General features: G+C 42.1%; 2 protein-coding genes across 7 annotated transcripts in view; both read left to right on the plus strand.

The window, feature by feature from the left end:
- The window catches only part of SPECC1L (sperm antigen with calponin homology and coiled-coil domains 1 like), a 69098-nt gene extending 61125 nt beyond the window's left edge, over positions 1–7973 (plus strand). For all 4 annotated transcript variants that reach the window (XM_062631338.1, XM_062631339.1, XM_062631340.1 and 1 more), the window contains one exon: positions 471–7973. In XM_062631338.1, the coding sequence (XP_062487322.1) occupies positions 471–560 (90 nt within the window). In that variant the 3' untranslated portion in view covers positions 561–7973. The remainder of the gene's footprint in view (positions 1–470) is intronic.
- Positions 7974–8904: 931 nt separating this feature from the next.
- The window catches only part of ADORA2A (adenosine A2a receptor), a 33958-nt gene continuing 21008 nt past the window's right edge, over positions 8905–21854 (plus strand). The window contains exons 1-7 of one of the 3 annotated variants that reach the window (XM_062631343.1): positions 8905–9055; positions 10874–10963; positions 11308–11375; positions 11993–12041; positions 12122–12179; positions 13732–13857; positions 15280–15401. The gene's annotated coding sequence lies outside the window, so the exon portion shown is untranslated. Of the gene's footprint in view, positions 9056–10873; positions 10964–11307; positions 11376–11992; positions 12042–12121; positions 12180–13731; positions 13858–15279; positions 15402–15639; positions 15764–21854 lie in introns of those variants that run through there. The other 2 variants (XM_062631341.1, XM_062631342.1) reach the window with 2 other exon arrangements.

A 21854-nucleotide genomic window follows, 5' to 3' on the forward strand; every position in this document is an offset into this window, starting at 1 on the left:
CATCTTTACTCAAATCAAAAGTTCAGTAGTCTGCTGTAAAAAGGGATTCAGTTCTTTATTGAAGACTCTTACCCTGATAGTAACTTTAGTTTCAGTTAATTTCTGAGCCTTGATTCTATGCTCACAGTTTCTAGGTAGGTTGCATTGACTTGGAGGCTGGTGTAGGGGGTATGTGAACACTAAAGTCTTGACTACTGTATTGTTGTACAAAGTGGGGGACAACTCCTGTATGCACAGCATTAGACATTTCAATCTTAAGTCAAGAAAATACCTATTTACAAATACAATATTCATAGCTGTTTACCTTTTCTTAGCAATACAAAGATCTATGGAAGAAAACAGAGCTTTCATCAGTGCTTTAAATTGTGGAGACTTGACAGATTTACCATTTGCAGGAATTTCTAAAAACACTACCACGTAACTCACAAGGCTGTCATTCCTGGTTTTGACCAATCTGTTTTCTGTGACAGGACATCAATGAAATGGTGCGAACTGAGCGTCCGGACTGGCAGAATGTCATGCTGTATGTTACAGCAATTTACAAATACTTTGAAACCTGAAACCATAATAATGCAACAGATCCATGGGATAGAACCAACATGAGTTACCAGATGGAAACCTTACTGAATGCTAATCCCTGTTTCACTGAAAACTGGCAACATTTGAGTCCCCTCAAACTTCAGTGACGCTATGCTGGATTGCCTCAGAATGCTTCAGCTACTAAGCCTGGAAATAGGTGTTTAAAAGCAAGAACTTGTTGCCACAGTGCTTGGAATAACCCGAGTTGTTAAGCTATTCACATTAATTATGTAGCCTAAAGAGCCTGGACTACTTATGTGCTGCCTTTCCAGCCAGACTTCCTGGAGCTTTCTTTCCTAGGAGAGTGAGATGAATGGATCCTATAGCATATAGCAAAGATAAAGCTTTGAGAAGGAAAAGGATAACATGGCATCATATTACTGAACTTTCTGTAGCATCTTAGAATATTCTATCAACAGCATATGGCACCCCAATACAGTAGAGTTCTTGATGGTAATTTAATTATTGCCTTTACAGCTATTTTCCCTCCTTTTAAATGTGCACAATGCTCTAGGAAAACAAGCTTTTATTCCTAATGACAAATTGAGTGGAAAAGTGCTCTCAATACCTCGAAAAATTTGGCACAGAACTCTTCATTCTAAAGCTTCATTATAAGCCTACCTCTGTCACAGCTATGTGGCTTCCAACTTTATGGATTATAAGGACTAGCACACACAGCTCCTGGTTTTCCGGGCATGCTGTATTTCAAGGAATCTTTCCAAACTCCCTGTGCTTCCATTGTAACAGAAATGAAACAATAATTAACCCTTGCATGGCTTGTTCTTTCCGCTGGTTCTCCTTTGTGTAGCACACACAGCTACCCCAGGCTTTACAGCAATATGAACATACATCATGGATTTCTGTGACAGAATTTTGGAACTGGGATAGCATTTCTCTGAAGAGAAGATATTTTCAATAAGATGTAACAATGAAGTAGTTTGTCTCAAAATCCATCTTTGCCATGTTTTCTGTGTGGTTTTCGTTGATCTTGCACATCCTCATCTGTCTGACAGAAGGTGAGACATTCTCTGACAGGAACTATGGAGGAACTGATGTAATGTGTATACACCCAGTAGTCTTGAATATTGCGTGGAAATGACTCACTGTCACAAGGAAGGAACTGAGAAACTTTCGTCTGCTCAACTTCTATTTTCCTAAAATGTACCTGAATTCATGTAACAGTTCTTGGGCAAAAGAGTTCAAGTAAGTGCCTTAGTGATCATTGAATTGATAAATCCTGGCACTTCAGGGCCTTGTGTGGAATGTTAATAGCTCAGAATGATTTCATATATCCATTTGTAATAAGCTGTTTGTTGTAATCTTGTTTGTCAAATCGAGGGAAGACTTCACTCTATCATTGCTTCTGCCTGTTATTTTTCTGAATACTTATCAGCAATTAATCCACACTTGAACATCTCTCATTAATATTGAGCAGAAGCCTACTTTAGAAGCAAGTTCTGTAACAACTGCTATTTATAAGCACATGCTCTTTCAACACAGTAACCCTGTTACAAAGAAAATGAATCTGCCATTCCTGTGGTGCTCTTATGACTGTTAAGGATGTTAGCGCAGTGAATGCAACTGTGCTTGGCATCTGTGAAACTTCATCATGGTATAAAAGCACAGATTTAACTCAGTATTATTGCCAAATCCAAAAATCTATCATCTGAAGAACAGCCCATGTGAAGAGTAACAATTCAGCATGTCTCTAGCAGCTAGCATTGCGTAAAAATACGTGCTTACACTGATATGTGCCTGTGAAAATTAGGAAAAGTTGCAACATAACTACTTAATCCATGCTGAAGGACTTGGGAGAAGTTTTCAGAGCAGCAGGGTCTCATACACACTTACAGTTCTTTGGTACCCTAAAAGTAGCTAAATACCCAGAGATGATTCATTAGTGCATTTCAAGAGCAAATGTAATATAAAGTCAGTTGTTGAAAGAGAGGCTTCAAGAGAAAAATCTTCATTAACAGATTCTAATAAAAGTCTAAAATACAAATTCCTCTCCCATATATGTCTTCAAAAATTGTTACTTAATTTCTTCCAGTAAGCTTCAATAAGAATAGTCTTATTGGAAATGCATATTATTGCTGTCTCACAGTCCATCTCCTACTAATAAATTCTAGGTTTTGCCTATTTGTGTTCAAAAATCTTTCTATTCATCCTCTGGACAGACTTCCTTACCTATGATTGTCTTACTCGTTGCTTTTGATTTGAAGAAAATATTCTTCTAATGAAAAAGCATTTCTTGGTCTAAATTCACCCATGACCTGTTTTCTTAAGGTAATTGGAGCTTTAAGCTGATTTTTGCTGTCCAAGTCAACTTCATTTACTTGGTATGCTCTATTAGTCCTTAACTGAAACAACACTAATAGTGTCATCATTTGTAAAAGGGGAAATCACATTTCGTAGATACTTTCTGTGAAAAAGATGAATTGCTAGTCTTCATAGGGAGAGAGGAAAAAGAATTAAAAACATTACCTTGTTTTCAACTTCAGAGCTCTGTAAACTTCTTCTTAGTGTGATTTGTCTGATAAGCCTCTGTAAAGGAATATTGGGCTTCATGAAGAGTGTTTTCTATAATGATATTATCTGAGCCTTTACATAGAAGGTGCTGCACAGCTGCTGTCCAAGTGGAAGTAATGAGGCAATGGGAGATCCAAACCAAGCATTCTGCTGCACTCTACAACATTCTTTTTCTGAAGGCCCAAACTGCATTCAATTTTTCAAGAGGAAGAATAGCTGTAGTCCTTCTGGACACGATGGTACTGTTCTGTTTGGTTCCTATTCATAGTTAATTGTGAAACAGCATGGGTTTTTTTGTACATCTGAAGTGTAAGTTTATGCTGATTTACTTTCCTTTCTTTCTAATCCAGAAAATATTTCTGAATGTACTAGAAAAAGGACAAATATTTTATCATCAATTTATGTTACTGCATTTTAATATGTGCCTTGCAAATGCCTGTGCTGTAGCATATCAGGGTTACTCATTGCCAGCTGTAGGGGTGGGGTGGGCAATAAAATGGAGCATATTGCTGCGGATACAGCTATATCATCTTTTGATTCTGTTTACTGAAACACTTCCATAGACCAGAGAGGTCAGTTCACAGCCAAATGTGGATTTGGTTTGGCTAGTTTTCATCCTCATGCAAGATTAGTAGGAACGAACTGAATGAACATTGGTGGGATTTTCTTTACCAATGAAGAATGGGTGGGAGGAAAAACTTAACTTGGGTTATTCAGGAAAATGCTGTTGGAGAAGTTTTGATATGGAATATCTAACAGTAACAGAACTGGTATGACTTCAGAGTGGATTACATTTGATTTGGTTTTCAGTTGGTTTTGTTTGATCCAGTTTGATTTGGTTGTCTACTTAAATAGAAACACTAGTTTAGTATCTCTGGTGTGACTCTCTGGCCCTCATAAAGACCTCTCATTCTCATGCCTCTGAAAAATGGTGAGTGAAATTTTCCCTTTGAGAATTGTGTTTCTGGATTGTTATCCAGAATATTGTATTCAGTTACAGCATATTCTGATTTAAAAGTAATTCTTTTCTCTTTTGCATAAAATATATTCCTGAATTTACATGTAGCATTTCTGATATTTTTTTGTCTCCAATTTTGTAAAATGCTTCCACTGTTTGTGTTTTTCTGTAAAGCCCATCATCATGCCAGAGCTAAATGAACTCAGCTTTAATGTGTAGGTGTAAACTCGCATTAATATCACTGGCAGCGGTCACATTCTGGGTTTACATGCCTAAGGAGAAATCACTTTGGCTGTTGCTTGCAGTACAGTAGTTTGAAGTGCTGAGGGCCTGCCTTAAGAATTTTGTAGCTGTGACACAAAGTTCTCATTGGCATCTCATTTCTGTTAATGATATCAATGTTAAGTTTTTACCTATTCTTTTATCAGTTCCCTGATTCAACACTTGAGACATTTGGATTCTATTGCATCTTTTCCATCATCAAAAAGTTACTTGTACTTAGTTCTCTGTGTTGCTGTACAGTTTTGGTCCAATTTTCATTATAGCTTTGTTTTAAACAAAGTTATTTGGGAACTTATAGGTGTTTTTCTTTCTGTGCTCTGCTTGGGACTGGTTTGGAAATGCTGTCTGGTTTCAGGTGGTACATGACTGTATCTTCCAAAGTTGCCCCCTCTGGACAGCTGGTGTGAAGCTATGCACAGGCTAAAGTTAAGCCTTTAAAACTGTGTTCATGTGAGGACTTCTTATTTGCCTCTTGCAACTAATACAATCACAGCTTAACTGCAGGCTGCATCAAGCAAGAGCTGATAAGGGGCTGAATTCTTCTGGGAAGGAATCCAGTTGTACACCTTTACACTATGGTTTTGCCTACTGTGAGTACTGCTCTTGCTGAGGTGGCCTAAGAGAGAGGATTTAAAGTACTAGTGTCCATGTACAGGCTGATTTGCCTATATACTTTGGTTGTGATCCTTCCCTTGACTTGGTAAATACTTATTCCTGGTTTATTTTTATGTTCTGCCAAGCTCTATTTCTGGAATTCCTTCCATTAAGCTAGCATTAGTGTCTGAATGCTCAGTAATATTAATCACTTTGAAAAATGATGTGGAGAGAACTGGTATTGAAGTGTAGTTGTCATCCACAAGTTCTGGACATGCCATTGTGCCTTCCCAAGCGTAAAGTGTGTTCCTGTTGTGTTGCTTGGCGAAACATGTTAGAGCTGCTCAACTCTCTCATGACTTCTTTATCTCTCATACAGCCTACATCATCCCAGGATGTCCATCAGGTGTCCTTGCCCCCAGGTTATCAACTCCTTAGATGAGTTAAGAGTTTGCAGACATCTCTAATGTATGTTTAATTGTCCTTGTTTAGAAAGGTTGCTCTCACAGTGTTTCTGCCTTCAAAGGAGAGTGGCTGGATGGGGTTTAAATTGCTATCTGGCCTGCTGAGCATTCCCAGTCCTTCATTCATGTATGGTTTTTCTGTTGTATTCCCTGATTTCGGTATCAGTGTTGTAGTACTCTTAATTGTCAAAGCCAAGATGTTAAGCATCTGGAATATGTAGCAGCTATGCTTTTGGTAATTAATGTAAAGTAACTTAAAAGGTCAAGGTTTGTACAGTTCTGATTTCTGTTAACGTGTTGATACAAGTGTCCTTTTTTCCTTATGTATTTGTGCTTGCCAGTTGTTGGGATGCAGCACCCTTGAACTCAGTTTGACGAGGCCTCTGTCCTCGTCTCCTTCAGTTCATTCATTCTGAAATAATAGAGTTTTTTCCTCTCACTGAAACTTCAGTAAAACCTATGACTACAGGATGACTTCTTCCAACTGACATTAGCTTAGCTTTTACTTGGAATATTCTTTACTCTTATGCCACTGTCTGCCACAGAGTTGCCCATAAAGTTCCAGCCAGTTCCAGCAGGACTTGTGGATGCAAAACTGTAGGGTAAACTTTTGGTAGAGTGTTATGGCAGCCTGATGCAGTTAAGCTGGTTTCATTTTAATCCCCTATTTTCAGGGGGTTTCAGTTTAGCCAAAATCCCTTACTCAAAGCTGAAATGTGGCACATTTGTTCTCCACTGGGAAGTATGCTTCTGTTTAATAATATTTTATGAGATTGTATTTATGGAAGTGGAAAGAAAAATGTCATGAAGCTAGTTTTGTTGCACTTTTCTAAGGCTTTTGTATTTTGCATAGATTTCCAGAATATGAACAAGGTGTTTGGAGAAGTTAAAGCTTAAAACCTACTTTGCCCCAGTATAGCTATGTATTACAGGCATTTTGATTCTAGTGATATGTGTATTATTTTAATTGCATGTAACTAGTGTATTTATATGGTAGTTAGGAAGCCCAGTGGACATTTCCTGCTGCAGAGGAGCCATTGGCAGTCCCGGTTCCACAGTTCATGAACTGACCTGGTTTGACAGTAGACTGCATTTGCAATAATGGAATAGTCGTTTTTGTTTCTGGACTGTGTTTCAACAGCTGGGGAGAAAGAGGCTGCTCTTTTTTTGTCCCATTGTTGAAAGTTCTCTGGAGGCTTTTACTGGTTTCCAATTATTGCATATGTTCCATTAGGATGATTACTTGGGAATCAGCTCAGTAAAGAGGGCACAAGTACATGTAACATACTGAAGTAATTAATCCTTGTAACTTACAACATTTCAGTTTGTCAGAAACTTTTTCTGTGTATTGTAAGGTCAATTTTACTATTTTTAAGCAGCACTTTTAAACATATCTGAAGGGTTATTTTGAACAGAAATGTTTTTCCTGCATTTTATCTAATGGCAAGCAAGTATAACACTACTAAACAAAGCATAGACTAATTAGCCTCCAGACTGTAAGTTCACTTTAGGTCAGTAATGATCAAGAGTTGTTCTATGTATATGAAATAAATCGGTGATCCCATTTAATGTTGGACAGCTCTCCAGATCAAAGACAGAAGGGCATTAATAGGTACCCTCCAACCCTTGGGTGAGGGTCCTTTCAGTTCAGGTGTGAGGCAGAATTAGCAGAACAGTGTGATTAATTTGGACTTCATGAAAGAACAGAATTTTATTGATATCTCACTCTAACTTCACATCAGTATGTTGGATAAGGACTAAGGACTAACCTTCTTTGAGATGACACTGCAGCCAGCAATAATATCTCAAATAGCTAATTTAAAGCTCATTTTCAGTGGCTTTTAAAGGTGATGTAGAACACAGTGAATCTTAAAAGCTCTTCTCATCCATCCAGCTTTCCTGATTTGTATTGGCTTTATAGTCCCTTGAAACACAACTGTAGACTTTACCTAACAGTACATGTATGGGTTTAGTAATTCTTGTTCTAGACAACAAGCGCTTTTTTCCAGAGCCCTTTCAAATGTTTTACACACACACATTGGCATATATGGACATTTTACATCTATAGAGAGGTTTTGCATAGATATATATATCTATCTACATACATGTATACATGTTATACATGTAGGTACATCTACAGGTTCTTAATAAAATTGAACATGTTTCAAGAAGTGCTTGCGTCTTGAATACTTAGGGTGGTGTATTAGTGTGTATATATAAAAAATAAGGAGAAAAAACCCAACAATTTGTTTGCTTCTAGTTAGAGCTGAGAAATACAGGTCTGAGGAAAATTTGGTAGTATGTTCAAACTGTATTTCACCCTGCTTCTGGTTTGGAAGGCACAAGCTGTTCATCATTGGAACTTAAAAGGTCAACAAGCATATTTTAAGCTAAACCTTTTGGAGGACCTAATATGCTTTTAGTTTGCAAGGACCACTAAAGATCTGGGCATTTACTTTCTCCATAATGTATTCTGTATAAGTATTTAGTATGTATGCCTTCAATTTGCCAATGTTGCCATGTTCTCTTCTTAATTATTCATGAAATAAAGATTGCAAATAGCAAAATGTGTGTTCATGTTTTCTTGAGTGGAGCTGCTATAAAAGGGAATATTTTAAGGCTGTTTCTAACACTGTATTTTTTCAAGAGTAAATGTTACAGGAAGTAGTTTATACACTGTGGATGAGAAGTGCATGTGAATGATTCGTATGCCTGTAACATCATGGGGTTTGGAAGTCATGTCTCTCTTGGTATACCAGCATACTCTACAGTATCTGCTCCCAAAGGGTTTTAAATGATAAGCTGGTGAATACCCTACATAAGAGGTAAATACTTAAGGCATCTACATAGCCAGTGTTGACCTAGTCTTGAACATGAGTAGCAGAGAAAGGAAATGCAGAGAATATGTTCTATTTAGGCAACTTGTGTAATACATTACAATATTAGAATTAATGTTACTTAACCCAACCCACATAAAGCAGTGCATGTGTGTGTGCTCGCGCCCTCCCTCTCTAAAGCAATTGGGCTGGGGAGGAATTGGGGACTTGATCCCTAGAACAGTTCAAAGTCTGATGCCTAAAAATAAAACTTCCAGGTGAAAATAAAGACTCAAACACCTCAAACCTTGTTTGGTCTCCAGCATCCTCGATGGTAACTGTTTTCAAATCCTGATTTAGAGCTTCAATTTCAAGTGCTCCGGAATAAATTGGGTCCAGAGCTTTGGAATGAGTTATTTATTGCAAATGTTCTGAAATGGACTGACTTTTTGTTTAGCTTGAGTGGTGATTTATGACTGTTCAGCAATCTTTGTCCAAACAATGTTATTCTGCAAGAAAGCATCTCCTTTCCTGAGGTGAAATACTCTCCCTGAATTTGAGAGGGTTAGGAAAACTCTTCCTTTAGTTCTCAAAATGGATTTATATCCTGGTTTTAAGTATGGATCATCAGTTTTCATAATTGCTGGGGGGGGGGGGGTGGTGGTGGTGTTAAATGTTTTAAAAGGGTAGTGTAGTAAACTCATGTCAGAAAATAGATGTTTTTCTTTTCTGTAGCAAGTGCATGACAGCATTGTAGAAGTGACCTGCACACTTGCAGCTGCAGTCTGAAGGTCAAGACAACAGCAGTGAGCCGGACACAGGCCAGGCCTGAGGTATGCTAAACTAGTAGTGTCTGCACAGACTGTAGAATCACAACTCTTCTTTCCCATATCCACTGAGATAATGCTCCCTAACCAAAGTTGGGTTGGTTTTTTTTCGTGCATTGTCTTCCAAGCTCCATAAGTGTATTGAACATAATGAAATTGGTTAAATAACTTTTGAATGTCTTACTAAAATGAAAATCTGCAGCTATAGGGAATAGGAAAATAAAAACCTCTGAAGCAACAGCAATATAACATTCATTGTGTTAAACAGAAGCTTATATTTGTTGTTTTGCAGTTAAATGAGGTATAAGAACTAGGTTAGCATTACAGAACTTTCAGCTAAACAAAACAAAGGGTTTCACAGTTGGTTTGATCAATGGGAGAGACTTGGATTGTATCATCTGTGTTGCCAGAGGCTCTTTGTAGTTCCACAATTTGCATAGACAGGAGGGGCCGAGGAAGATGTAAGTTCTTTCCACACAAAATTCTTTTATAACAGAGACATTAACTTATCATTAAAAATGAACTCTCTTCTCCAGATGGGAAGTTATTAACAGCCAGCACCTACTGTTGAATTTGCTCAAAAAGTAGGGATTATATTGTGGAAAGCTCCAGTACCTTCCATATGAATTACTGCTTGATGCTGCAACCATTACCTGGAATGGAGAAGTTTCTTGTTAATGTCTATCATTGGCAGCTCATGATTAGAAGAGTATTTACGTCTAATTAAATGTTTGTTGGTTTTTTGTATTAGGTTGATCTCCGTTAGAAAAATTGCTTTGAAACTTCTCCCATGCAGGAATATGTTTAGAAACAAATTTGTCTCTGAATTTTAAGAAAAGTAGATAAGGAGTGATGCCATCAATCCTAATCCAAGGTTTTTATTAGCCTTTATGCCTGCCATTGCCTTCTGTATCACCATGGTTTCACTGAACTCTGTGGAACTGAATTTCTATATATGAAATGCCATGTTGGAAAAATATGATGTCAACTTTTCTTACATGTTCTTTGCCCTTCAGGATTTTCAGCTCTTTGGAACCTCTTTAATAGCATTATGAAAACGGGGTTCAACACAACGGTGTCTTATCACAGTATTTTTACTGCTAGACATTTGCATTGATTCTGTCGTGTGAAGGAATATTTGTGCTTCTCTCCAGTGCTGTTCATAGCTCACTCTCTTGTTTATGCTTCCTTTTCTTAGGCAATTTTAGGCTCTTTCCTCACACCGGAAGCCTAAAAGTTAAGCTCTTAAAAATGAAAGAAACTTGAGAAGGAGACATAACAGTCTGGAGAGAGCTTCACAGGGCTGCAGACTCTATCATGGGTTTCATAAATAAATGTCCCCCAGAGCACCAAAATGCCAATGTGTTGAGTTAATTAACACTGTGTGTCTCTGGGTGCCTGCATTCAGAGTCCATCAGTTGCAGTGGAGTAAAGCTCATGGTGAAGTCTGTGGTGCTCATAACCAGAACTATCTTGTGAAAAAATCACAACTTTGGAGAATGTTTGGTCTTTGCAAAAAATCTTTCTTCAAAATGGCTAATCTAACAAAATAATATAGCTGGGCTATTGTCCCAGAAGAGAAGAAACGTGAAGGGATGTCATTAACTTACACAGGCATTGGAACAAGATACTGAAACACTAATTTAACTTCATAAATCTACGAAGTTTCACCATTTTGCACCATTTCCAAGACTCACTATTTCCTAGCAGGAACAGGGCCAGTTGCTACTTTTTCATCTCCAATTTCTGTTGTGGCAGAGCTTGGTTATACACAATGTGTATTTTGACAAGTTACATAAGGGTTGCCCTTTCATTGCTCCTTAGAATAAAATGAGAATAGTGTTAAGTGAAGAAGAATCATCTGACTTCCTCTGCTGGGCCTTGCAACTCCAACAGTTCATTTATTGTATAAAGGTAACTTATATATATAATAGCTGTTGCTCTGCAGCTCCCACATGATGATTCATGCTACCAGTTTTTCTGCTATTATTAGTCTACAGAGAATGCTTAAATTTAGATTGAACTCCCATCTCCTATTCTGTCATGCTGAATAGTGTTTAGAGGAATGAATCCACAGTCTGTTTGGACAGTGCCTTTTAGAGAACAGTCCAACCCTTAACATTAAATTACTGAAGATCCTCTTTTTGTTCCTGACCTAAGTGCAAATGGCAGGATTTAAGCAGTGTTGGAGATAGGGTTCACGTTTCCCTTTGAGCACAAATCTTGCTTTGACTTTAGCTTGTTTTCCTTAAGCCTAGGTAAAAGCTGAACTCCTCCTATGCTGGAATTGAGTGGTTTGTGAGGAGGCTTTGCTCTCTGACACCAAGTAGTGTCCTTCATTAAGTTGTTAGCAACGGGCATTTCCAGCAGAATTTTGCATGTGTGATTTGGTTAAAGGACATTCTCTTCACAAAATCTAGCTGCTGCCTTTTCTTTTTGTTTTCCAATGTTGATTTTAAAATTACTAACATTTATTGTTGACCAATGTAAGCAAAAATAATTGCTTATGTATACACACATAAGGATTTTTTTATTTAGGTATATCTGTCATGTTGAAGAATTTGCTAGTGTTTCCAAAAGACCTCAAGTAACCCTGCCTCCATCCCTTCTCTTAGACTAACACAAGTGCCCTTCACTGCTTTTAAGGAGATGCAAGACAGTGTTTGTGGGAATGGGATTACATACAAATTGGAATACATCATTTTAAGTGTCCTGTTGAACAACACTGCGTATGTGTGCTAATGCAGTAGTCAGTTTGATGATGCTTTGCAAACTACGCATCCCTTAAATGTAATTTTGCATATATCAGATGATTCGGTTTGGTTAGAAAGAAAAGCTTCACCAGAGAGAAGAGCTCCAAAACTGACAGAAAGTAATCTCTTTCTTAGACAGAAATAATTTCTCTATTTAAAAAAGCAATAATTGTTCCGTATTCTGTTTTAGACAAACTGATGATCATCTTCAGCCCTTCACAGTAAGCCCCAATACACAGGTATGACTTTCCTGGTGCTTACCAGAGTGGCAGGCTGATTTTGGCTGTAGTCATTGCAGGAGTCTGCTTTGTGTTTACAGTGGCATCACTGATGCGCCCAAGCAGACTGTCACTCACAGAGTATCGGCAAAGAGAGGGGTGAGTTTCATGACAGGTCTCAAGTGTGAAGTTTCTATTTACTTTGCTCTCATCTTTTTGAAGGAAGCATTTCACAGTTTATTCTAGGGAGTCTTCTAGAGTTTACTACTTGAGCTCAGTTGCTAAGTCTGAGAAGTGCAAATAATCTTGTATCACTGCTTTTCAGCTGCCCAGTACTCAGGAGTTTGGCTTGTTCAATTAGGATGCAGTGTACAGTATGCTACTGCAACTCCACTTTTCAGGAGTGAAAAAGCCCTTCTTGGCTGTACACAGGAGAATCAGAAACTTAATTTCTTTCCTTGCAGTCCTGAACTTCTTTCAGCTTGCAACCCAAGCCACCTCTGAGCATGTGGCAGTACCTTCCCCGTGGCTGCTGGAGGCTCTTTAGTTTCCAGGTAGTTTCAGCCTACTTGTTCATGTAGTCCCTTGTCCAAGCGTATATGGCCACAGCAATCACAGTAATGCTGTTTTTTCCTTCATGAGTGACTAAGGAGGGAAAGGAAGTTAGCACTCTCTTGTACTGCTATCTCTTCATATATTATAAAAACAAAGTAAAAATGTAAGATTATTGTACTCCTTAGGGCCAAATTACTGTAGGTATTGGCCACTGGTAAGGGAGAGCATAAGTAGAAACATCTACAAGTAAGAACAATACACGTTGAATGCGTACAAGAAGAAATATCTGAAAAACAGTGCAGTTCTGATACTTAGCAGGGATAATAACATAAAAATAATAAAAGCCAATTAATTTCTTAATTCAAATGAAAGGCAACAGATGTGTTCAGATCACAGTGTAGTAATCAAGGCTATCCTATCCTGCTAAATAGGACATAAAGCTGCAGCTGCTCATTATAAACACATTTACTTGTGCAGAAGTGAGAAATGAGCATGGAAAAGTAACAGAGGATCTCAGTTGCTCTGAGGTGTTGATGCTGATATTTAACATATTGAAACACTGCAGGCTTCCCAGCTGCACAGAGAAAATCAGTAGGTGACAGTGGCGACCTGATACGCCATCCAAGCTGGAATGGCCACTGAGGGAAGGAACCAGTGGTTTTGGTTCCTTCCAAAAGGAAGGTAATAGGCTTTGGTAGTTGTGTCAGAATGCTTTAATGGAATAAAAGAAAAATAACTTCTAAGAAACATTAGAGGCTTGTCAGGGTGCCATTATCAGCCAGCCTTGTGAAAGCACTCGGATATTTGCTTTGGGTCTTGTATGACTTGATGATCTAAAAGAAAATCTACATGATCTACATCAAATCTTAAAACTGATCAGCTGCAAAAATCAAAAAAGAGTTATAAGTGGGAGAAGAAACATAATGAAGCATTTATGGAGTCCTTCAAAGATAACTTGATCAACATCTGTGGCTCAGGAAACCTGTGAGATGATGTGCTGAGGATGGGATGGTTGGAAGAAAACAGCCTGACAGCTTAATAAAGGGAGCTGACTGCAGCAACTTTGATTTTAATGTATTCAGGAGGAAAATCAGATTTAGAAACTGCATCCCTGCTCCTTGAAAGTATTTTGATTCCCAGCTTTCAGTGATTTCAGTGGGAGAGAGTCATTTGGATGACTTTGAGGATCTGGGCCAGAGATGTGAGGCAACCTCTACCATATAGGAAACACTACCCTGGGAAGGAGCAGTGCTGAATAGGAGCAGCAAATTCTGGCAAACAGGTAATCGCTACAGCATGGCACTTCCCCATCTAGTTCAAATACAATTGCACAGCATAAAATTTCATGGAGCGTAATTGAGGAGTGGGAAAATACTGCCTCTTGTAATGGTCTCAGTTTTGCCATGTACATGAGCAGTGCCCAGTTCTAGGGTCAGAGTTTCTCAAAAAGCCCTAGCAACTTCATGTGGGCAGGCAGCATTTCTAAATTCACCATTATTGGAGCATGTTTTGATGAGGCTCCTGAATGTCTCGTAGTCACCCACTTCTCTTTTTTTCTTGACTTGGCTAGTCAATATATGTTGTTCTTAAAATCTTTATGTATTACTGTGTGGGAGATCACTCCAGCTTTTTCTGTAACTTCTGGGAAAAATCACTTTTTTCCTCCCTGGAGGATTCCCATTGTGTGTGGAGCAGTGCTCTGGCTTCCACTCTAACTCAGAGCCGCGTGGAAAGGCAGCCTGTGTGCCACCCATCTGGGGTAAGAGGGGAGCCCAGCACAGCACAGGGGTTGGGTGCTAGGTTGTTAATCTTAGGGGTTCATAGTTTTTGAGGGTGTTGTGAAGTGGTTGGTTCCAGTTCTGCTGCTGTGGGCAGATGTGGCATGAGCCATCTCTGGAGTTGGGAATCCCAAAATAACTTCAGTTGCATGGCACAAGCCTCCAAGCTGTAGCAGTCCCCTGCAGAGAAGGGCCTGGGCTGCCTGACATTGCAATGAATCGGGTTTTTCATAGGCTGGGGTTTGCCATGGGGTTGGTGGGAAGTGTGGAGTTGTGCTGATGTTTTTTCCTGTTTGTAACATCCAACCAATAGGAACTTGTAGATAAATGACTTGCTAAGATGTAAAGTTGAAAAATAGAAATAATAAAAACCTTAGAAGAGATCCACAAAGAGCAGCGGGTTCAGATTCTTGAGAGGTTCTCTCCCCGCTTCAGAATTGCTGTGTGATGAGTCATGGCTGTTCCCCAAGTCTGCTCATGCAGAGTAGCAGGCGATGGCTGGGGACTGGCACAGCCCCGAGGGGCAGGGGCAGGAAACACTGTGTGCACGCTGGTGGGACCTACTCGATGGGAGATGGGAAACTTGTGTAAAAGATTTCATATCTTTAATGAGAACTCTTAAACACTTCCAGAGTAGTAAATAGTAATGCACAGGGTTTCCTTTCCATTAGTAGTAAAGGACAGTTAAGCAGAGAAGGGAAGAAAGTGCAAGTTTCTCTGCTTGTGCAGTCTTTCCAGATACCTCTGCTTTGCACTGCCCTGTGCCACTTGGTATGGCTGTGGGCTTAAACTCACTGGATGGGTTTTCAAGCCTGGAAAGAAGTAGATGTTCGGTAGAATGTACGGGGAAAGCCCTCCTCTCCTTGTTCTCCTCTCCTTGCCTCCTTTCATTGTATGCAGATCAAGCCCGTTTCTGGCCCTTGCAGGTCCCTGAAGACAAGAGCTGGACTTCTTGAAATAAGTGGCAATCTCCTTCAGCCGCTTCTCGACATGCTGCTCCGGGCTGTCCCCGTCGGTGCGGAGCCCCCCGGTGCCCGGTTACCGCCAGGTAAAGCTGCGGGGCTGCCGGGCGCCGCTCGCTCCGCTGTGGGGAGCTGCTCTGCGGCCGCGGGACCTGCCGGGGCTGGGGCGGGGGCTGGGACCGGGACCGGGGCAGAGACAGAGACAGGGGCAGGGGCAGGGGCAGGGGCCGGGCCCGTCCCCGCCGCCTCTCCCGCTCGGCGCCGCCCGCGCCGCCCTCCAGGGGGAGTCGGTGCTGCCGGCTCCGCGCCGCCGGGGCTGCCGCGTCCTGCGGCGGAGGGCGCCGCAGGGCGGGAGCGGGGCCGGGGCAGCGCCCGGCGGGCCGGCACCGCCACACGCGTCTCGGGCGCGGCCGGAGCGGCGCGGAGGGGAGCGGCGCCCCGAGGGCAGGTGGGTGATGCCGGCGTCGCCGCGGTGAGGGGGGCGGGCGCCCGCTGTGCGAGCTCCCAGGGCGCAGCGGGACCACGCGGCTGGGGCGGGCTGCGGGACTCGCCCCGCTGCCTCCCCCGGTCCGCGCGGTGCGGGCGGCCCCAGCACGAGCATCCCGAGCACGGCGGGCAGCGGTCCCGGCAGTCGCCGCGGGCGGCTTCAACTTCCCTCGCGTCCCCCGCCGTGTCCCCGGCCCCGCTCCTGCCTCCCCCGCGACTTTTCAAAGTGGCCGCCGTTGCCCTCTCGGTGCTGCCGAATCCCCCGCCCGGGACGGCGGCGAGGTTTCCTTGCCGCCGCTTCACCCTGCCCGGCTCGGATGGGTTTTGCACCGTGGAGCCGGTGCAACCAACTGTCAGTCCCTCGACACACCCCCACGCTCCGGGATGTTTCCTCCTCGGATCTTCCTTCAGATATCAATGCTGGACTTTGCCCCCCTGCGCCCAGCCCTCCTTCTGCCCCTTCAGCTGATATTTGTGCTTGTGCTTAATCATAAAATAGTGATTCTACAGGAGCACCTTGCATCCTGTAAACTTCTCCATCGTGTTTAACGAAGGAGATCATGCACTTTACAATCACGCTAAGGGGAAAAGGGCAGGGACTGAATAAATGGCATTAAACCTGCACGCACACTTATCCCTTCCTTGTCCTCATCCCACCTCATCTGTGTCAAGCGACTGAAACAGTTTTTAGCGATATCTTTCTGCCGCCCTCTGAGCCTTGGGACCCAGCAGGTATGTTAGTGGAGCTGCCACACACAGAGGGGCCTCATATCTCTGTACTGGGGGTGAGAAGGCAGATGAAGGGGAACAGGCTGCAGGGTGCTGGTTGTTTCCAGAGCTGTTGGGAGGATGTGTGAGGCGGCTTTCTGCTCTGACAGACAGCACTCAGGGTGTCCTGCCCTCACCAAGGTGCAGGAGCCCATCCTGGAGCAGTGCATTGGGCAGCAGGTATGTTCTGCTGTGTTTGGTACGTTCTGTGTTCAGCTGGTGTGTTCTGGGCTGGTATGTGGTACCTTCGCAGGGAATGCTCCTGGGGGGAGAATTTTCTGCATGTTTGTTTGTGTGGTCTAAATGTCACTCAGAAGTTGCTTTAATGCTCTTTTATGCCCCGGTGCAGTATGAGCTTGGGGTGGGTTTTGAGTGCAGAGGTATTGCAGACTTTGCTAGAGCTTGAAAGTCATAAAGGTGATCAAGCACCCTCTTCAAAACTGCCTTGGGCAGAGGGCCCAGGGCCCACTGAAGAGACTCTGTTAGCTTAGGGTTAACTTAAAGAGCAACATGACTCACATAGTAAATAGCAGTTAATAGAATTGCCCTAACTACTTAAAATTATTTTCCTAAGCAGATGGTCAGCTATTAGATAAATTGTTGGATGTATTTAAGGTTTCTTATGAGGCTCATGAGTCTCAGACCTGTGTAACTCAAGAGCTGTAGCAACTGATGAATTCATTCTTCTGCAGGGGAGAAAGAAAGCATGGGCAGGTCCTGTGCTTAGAGACACCTCAGAACATACTGCCCAAGTGAAATACAAAAGGATTAGATAGAGTGAGCAATGGGGATGTGAGAAATATTTCAATTTAATTAGATCTGTGGAAGAAATACCTTATTTCGAATTGCAATTAAAAAGTCAATACAAATGCAATCACATATCACCAAAATACTGTGGAAATGATATCCCATCTAATGTGGCAAATGGATTTAATCCCAGATTAACCAGGAAAGCTAGGAGCCATCGAATTTGTAGAGAAAACACATGGGTCCAAACTGCAAACGTGTGTGTGTACATAAAATAAAAACGACCTGTTCCTGGGTGTGAAAAACTAAAAAAGGCAAGCAGGTCCATTTTAATGCTGCTCATGGGTAAGGCTGGAATTCACACACACAGGTCATCTGTCTCACTTTCATATGTATTTTTATACATAAAAACCAGACTCAGCATCAGCCTGTGCCGGGTCAGGAGATGCCAGCCCGGTGATGATGGTGTTTGTCCTTCTGTGAGTGGGTGCAAAAGGCACTAAAGATCTGAGCTGAGAAGCCTCCTGCCAGGTCTCCTCTGTTTGCATTTCTGTTTTTGCTGATATTTTAATAGGATGTTTCCATAAGGGCTGCTGGCACTATTGAGTTTGGATGTAATCAACTTTTGAAAGCTATTCATCTTTTCTGTTTAATCTTCAATGATAGATTTTATGTACAGCTGTGTGGTTAAGCCCTCTTAAGACGTACTGGGAAAAGCTCAGTACAGCAGGAGGTTTGGAGGGACTGTTCTGAATTTTCACCCTTCCTTTCAGTTGTGTTTCTCTGAAGGGTCCTGGAAGGCTGGCTGGGTCCATCCCCTTCGCTCTTGAGCCTGGCAGCTTTTCCCTCTGGTGTGGGGGGAAACCTCCTCCTTTACCACTTCTGCCTGGGTGCCTGATGGCTGTACAATTTCTCATCTGTACAGGATGCTTAAGGCTTCACAGATTTTCCACCAAGGCACTTATTTTCACTATGCTTCAGCTCTTTGCTTTGGTTTGACATTTCCACCCACATTTTACACGTGAGATGGGACGAGGCATAATGTGGTGAAGCTTTCTCTAAGAGTTCTGTGCATCTGTGAGCGAGGTGTTTTCCATCCAAAGGCTGATATCAGCATTATCAGCATCTCTGTTGGTGTCCTGCAAAGCTTGTCCTTGTCTTCAGCTTGAACAGATTTCAGCTCTTCTTGTTCATTCTCTCCGTCTGATCTGGATGGTGAATAACCGTCCAGGTCATTCTTTATTGTGTGCTTTCCATCTGAAAATGGAGGGGGGATATTAAAACTTTCTTCTTTGTTGAATTTGAAATTAAAAACCAAGAGATCTTGAGCTATGTGTCAGTGAATCAGGGAGGACTCTCACGAGTCAGTGGAGACTTACTCGCTTTCACTAGGGTCTGGTATTTAGGACCAGAAGTCTTGGTTGCCTCATGGGTCATGTGCAGGTTTGTATCAGTGCACCTCAGCAGCCTTGATGAAGCTACTTGACCACAACAGCACCAGTTCCTCACCTCTCTGCTCATTTTAAAAAGGCAGAGAAAGTTGCCTACTTAGTGAGATGCTCATCTAGCTGAATGTTGAGGGTTGGTCTGTTATGGGGAAAGAACTGACAGCATCCTGCTTTGGGAGGGCAAAAGGATCTCAGCAGATTACACAGAAGGTGATTCAACCTCTGAAGGTTTCAGTGGCCTCTACAGAGTTGGGAGGTGCCTCCCCCCTCCCAATGGCTGTATCTGTGTCAGGAATAATTATTGGTTGTATTGCACTTTTTGCTCCTCCTGAAGTAAATCTCTGTTGATCAGAATGGACAGATGGCACATACCACTCTCAGTTACAGAAAATATCCTCAGGAGGTACTTCGAGGTCACCCAACCCATGCCTCTGCCCAAAGGCAAGATCGGCTATGATTTTGCCATTCCTGACATCTATTTCTCAACCCTGCTCCGAAAGACCTACAGTGGAGACTCCTTACTTTCCTGGTGCGCAGCGAACATCCTGATGTCCAATTTAAACTTCCTTTGCTGTAAGTCACACCTCATCCTAAACACAGTGGGCAGCCCACAGAGAGAGACTCAGCAAAGAGTATTTAGAAGTGCTTCAGCAAATGGAATTATTTGGTAACTCTGGGTTTATGAAGGTATGATCTCTGTCTTCAATCTGTGTTCTGTAAGGGGTAAATCACACAACACATGGCTACCCTGCGCCTGGTGTGGCTGGAGATCAGCAGTAGCATGGGAGGGATGGGGTAGATAGGCTGGGCTACAGCTCCTTATGATGCTTCAGCAGTAAAGTTAGAATCAAGTCATTTGGATAAACACACAGCGATGAGGTCAGGAAAAGAGCTGAAGAGCCACTAAGTGCTTAGGAGAATTCAGAGAGAAGCCAAATGCAACAAATGGCTTCTGTAAAACTTGCATTTGAGGGCAATCACTGCTGTCAGGTGAAAGTGTTAACAGTGCTGCAGCTTGTGTTTTGAGTGCAAGCGTTGTCCCTTCCTGTTCAGGACGCCTGGGGCTTGATATGGGTGCTATAAACAGACCTCTAGTGCTATGTGAGACATCCCAGTGGGGCTGGCAGAGAATAGGATAGGACCTGAGGGAGATGCATGCCTTTCTAAAGTGACACCAGAGGCTCAGGTGATAGCTTAGAGCACTTTAGACCTCACTATTCACTTACAACATGTAAGCGGCTAACACAAACCTTATCAGTGTATTTTATGACCTGCTCTGGAGAAAGCATTTCATCATCTGGATGAAAACTTTTCATCCCTGGGCATGTTGGTTGATTATTGAAACCAAAAATAACCAGGTAGCATAAAATACAGTGTGCAATATATGCAAATGCCATTGTAGAAGATACACTAGAGCGATACAAGAGCCTCTTTGCCCATGAATTAGCAATAAGTCTAATGCCAGGAGGGCCACGCTTGAAATTTTTTGTATGTTTTGGGGCTCATGATGATGGGTTTGTTTGTTTGTTTGGGTTTTTTAATTGAATTCTTTTTGAAAGTGACATAATTCAAACCCAAATAAAATAAGTTATTTGTTACAATTGCAAATACAGCGGTGGAAGGCATGGTTTGAAAAGAAATGACAGCTCCAAGATAAATTGTATTTATCTTAGATGATAAGTCAGGGGTTGTGTGCTGTAGGTTTATCACTATCTGACAGGTAAACGAGAAAGATAAAGTCCAGGTGTTACATAGGGATGTGGAAAAACCTGAAACAGGAATAAAGAATACTTTACACAACGTTTTTAGGGAACATTTGCAAACAATGCATCTGAGACAATGGAGAAGTTAGCAGGGAGTGAAACTTCTTCCAAGGGATGATTTGAGCCAGGGACAGGGGGAGGGAAGGGCAGACAGGGGATGAGAGAATCTTCCTGTCCTTCTTTGCTACAAGAGGAAAGGGGGGTTTTCCTGAAGCTTTGGAGACGTGACGAATGACATGCTGGGCTCCTGTCTCTGTGTTGATTAGCATTTGTGATTGCACTCAAATCCAGGCTGGAAGGCACTCAGGCATTCTCAGGAGGCCTCTAGTACTTGCAGATTGGGACTGTTTTATCTTCCGGCTAGCAGAGATACAGCATTCTGTCTCCCTGTCCCCTGCCTCTATCCCAGGTGACGCTCACAGGCGCAGTTGTGCCTCCTTGTTCAGCAGCTCTTCAAGGAGGGCATGAGAGGGATGGTTCGCTGGTGGAGCCATTGGAAGCTGAGCTGAAGCTGAGCCAGCATCAGCTGGGGGTCACGTCTGCGTATCTCCCTGGGCAGAGTCCCTGGTGCATTTGAGTGAGTAATACTGTCGAACAGAGGGAAGTGCAATTTAGTCTCATTCTGCTCTTTTAATGCATCCCTCTGGGAGTGGTGAGGTCTGCACTCTTTTCCCTATTAGAAGTTTCTTTCCTCATTTAGTATTCAGACCTCAGAGTCTCTTCCATTTTTCTCCTGGTTTTGCTTCTTTGGAACTATTTTGGTTTTAGACTGTTGTGTTCTCCTCTTAAATTCTTGTCTTCCCCCCCCCCCCCCCCCCCCGTTTTTTTTTCCTGGGGGCACATAAGTGTTTCTGCTCCCTTTGCATGTGCTGTAATGTTGGCCTGTTACCTACAACCCCCATCTTGTACTGGGAAAGTCCTCTACAAACTGACCTATCATTTTGGTTATTGAGGTTTCCCCATAATAGGATTATTAGATTCTGGTATGAATCAGTTGTTGAGGTTGAGGAATTAAGGGAAGTAGACTATTATACATCATATTCTGTGGTGATAACAACTTTGATACCAGTATAATATTCATATACTTGGGTGCAGACTGGGATTTTCCATAGGAAATATTTCCCAGGATAAAAGACACTCAAGAGCTATGTGGGGTTTTAATACAATCTTCAGAACAGAGGCACATGATTGAAATTGATTTGAATAATTACAGTTTCCACATACGTCTGATCCACAGATCAGTGCCCAGGTTCAATGGGACAATGGAAAATAACATCAGACTGACTTGGGCTGGCACCAGCACCATTACAGTTCCTGGAGCATGTGT

Source organism: Pezoporus occidentalis, unplaced genomic scaffold, assembly GCF_034315485.1.
Source record: "Pezoporus occidentalis ecotype Australia unplaced genomic scaffold, CSIRO_AGI_Poc_V1 ctg37, whole genome shotgun sequence".
Taxonomy (NCBI): Eukaryota; Metazoa; Chordata; class Aves; order Psittaciformes; family Psittacidae; genus Pezoporus; species Pezoporus occidentalis.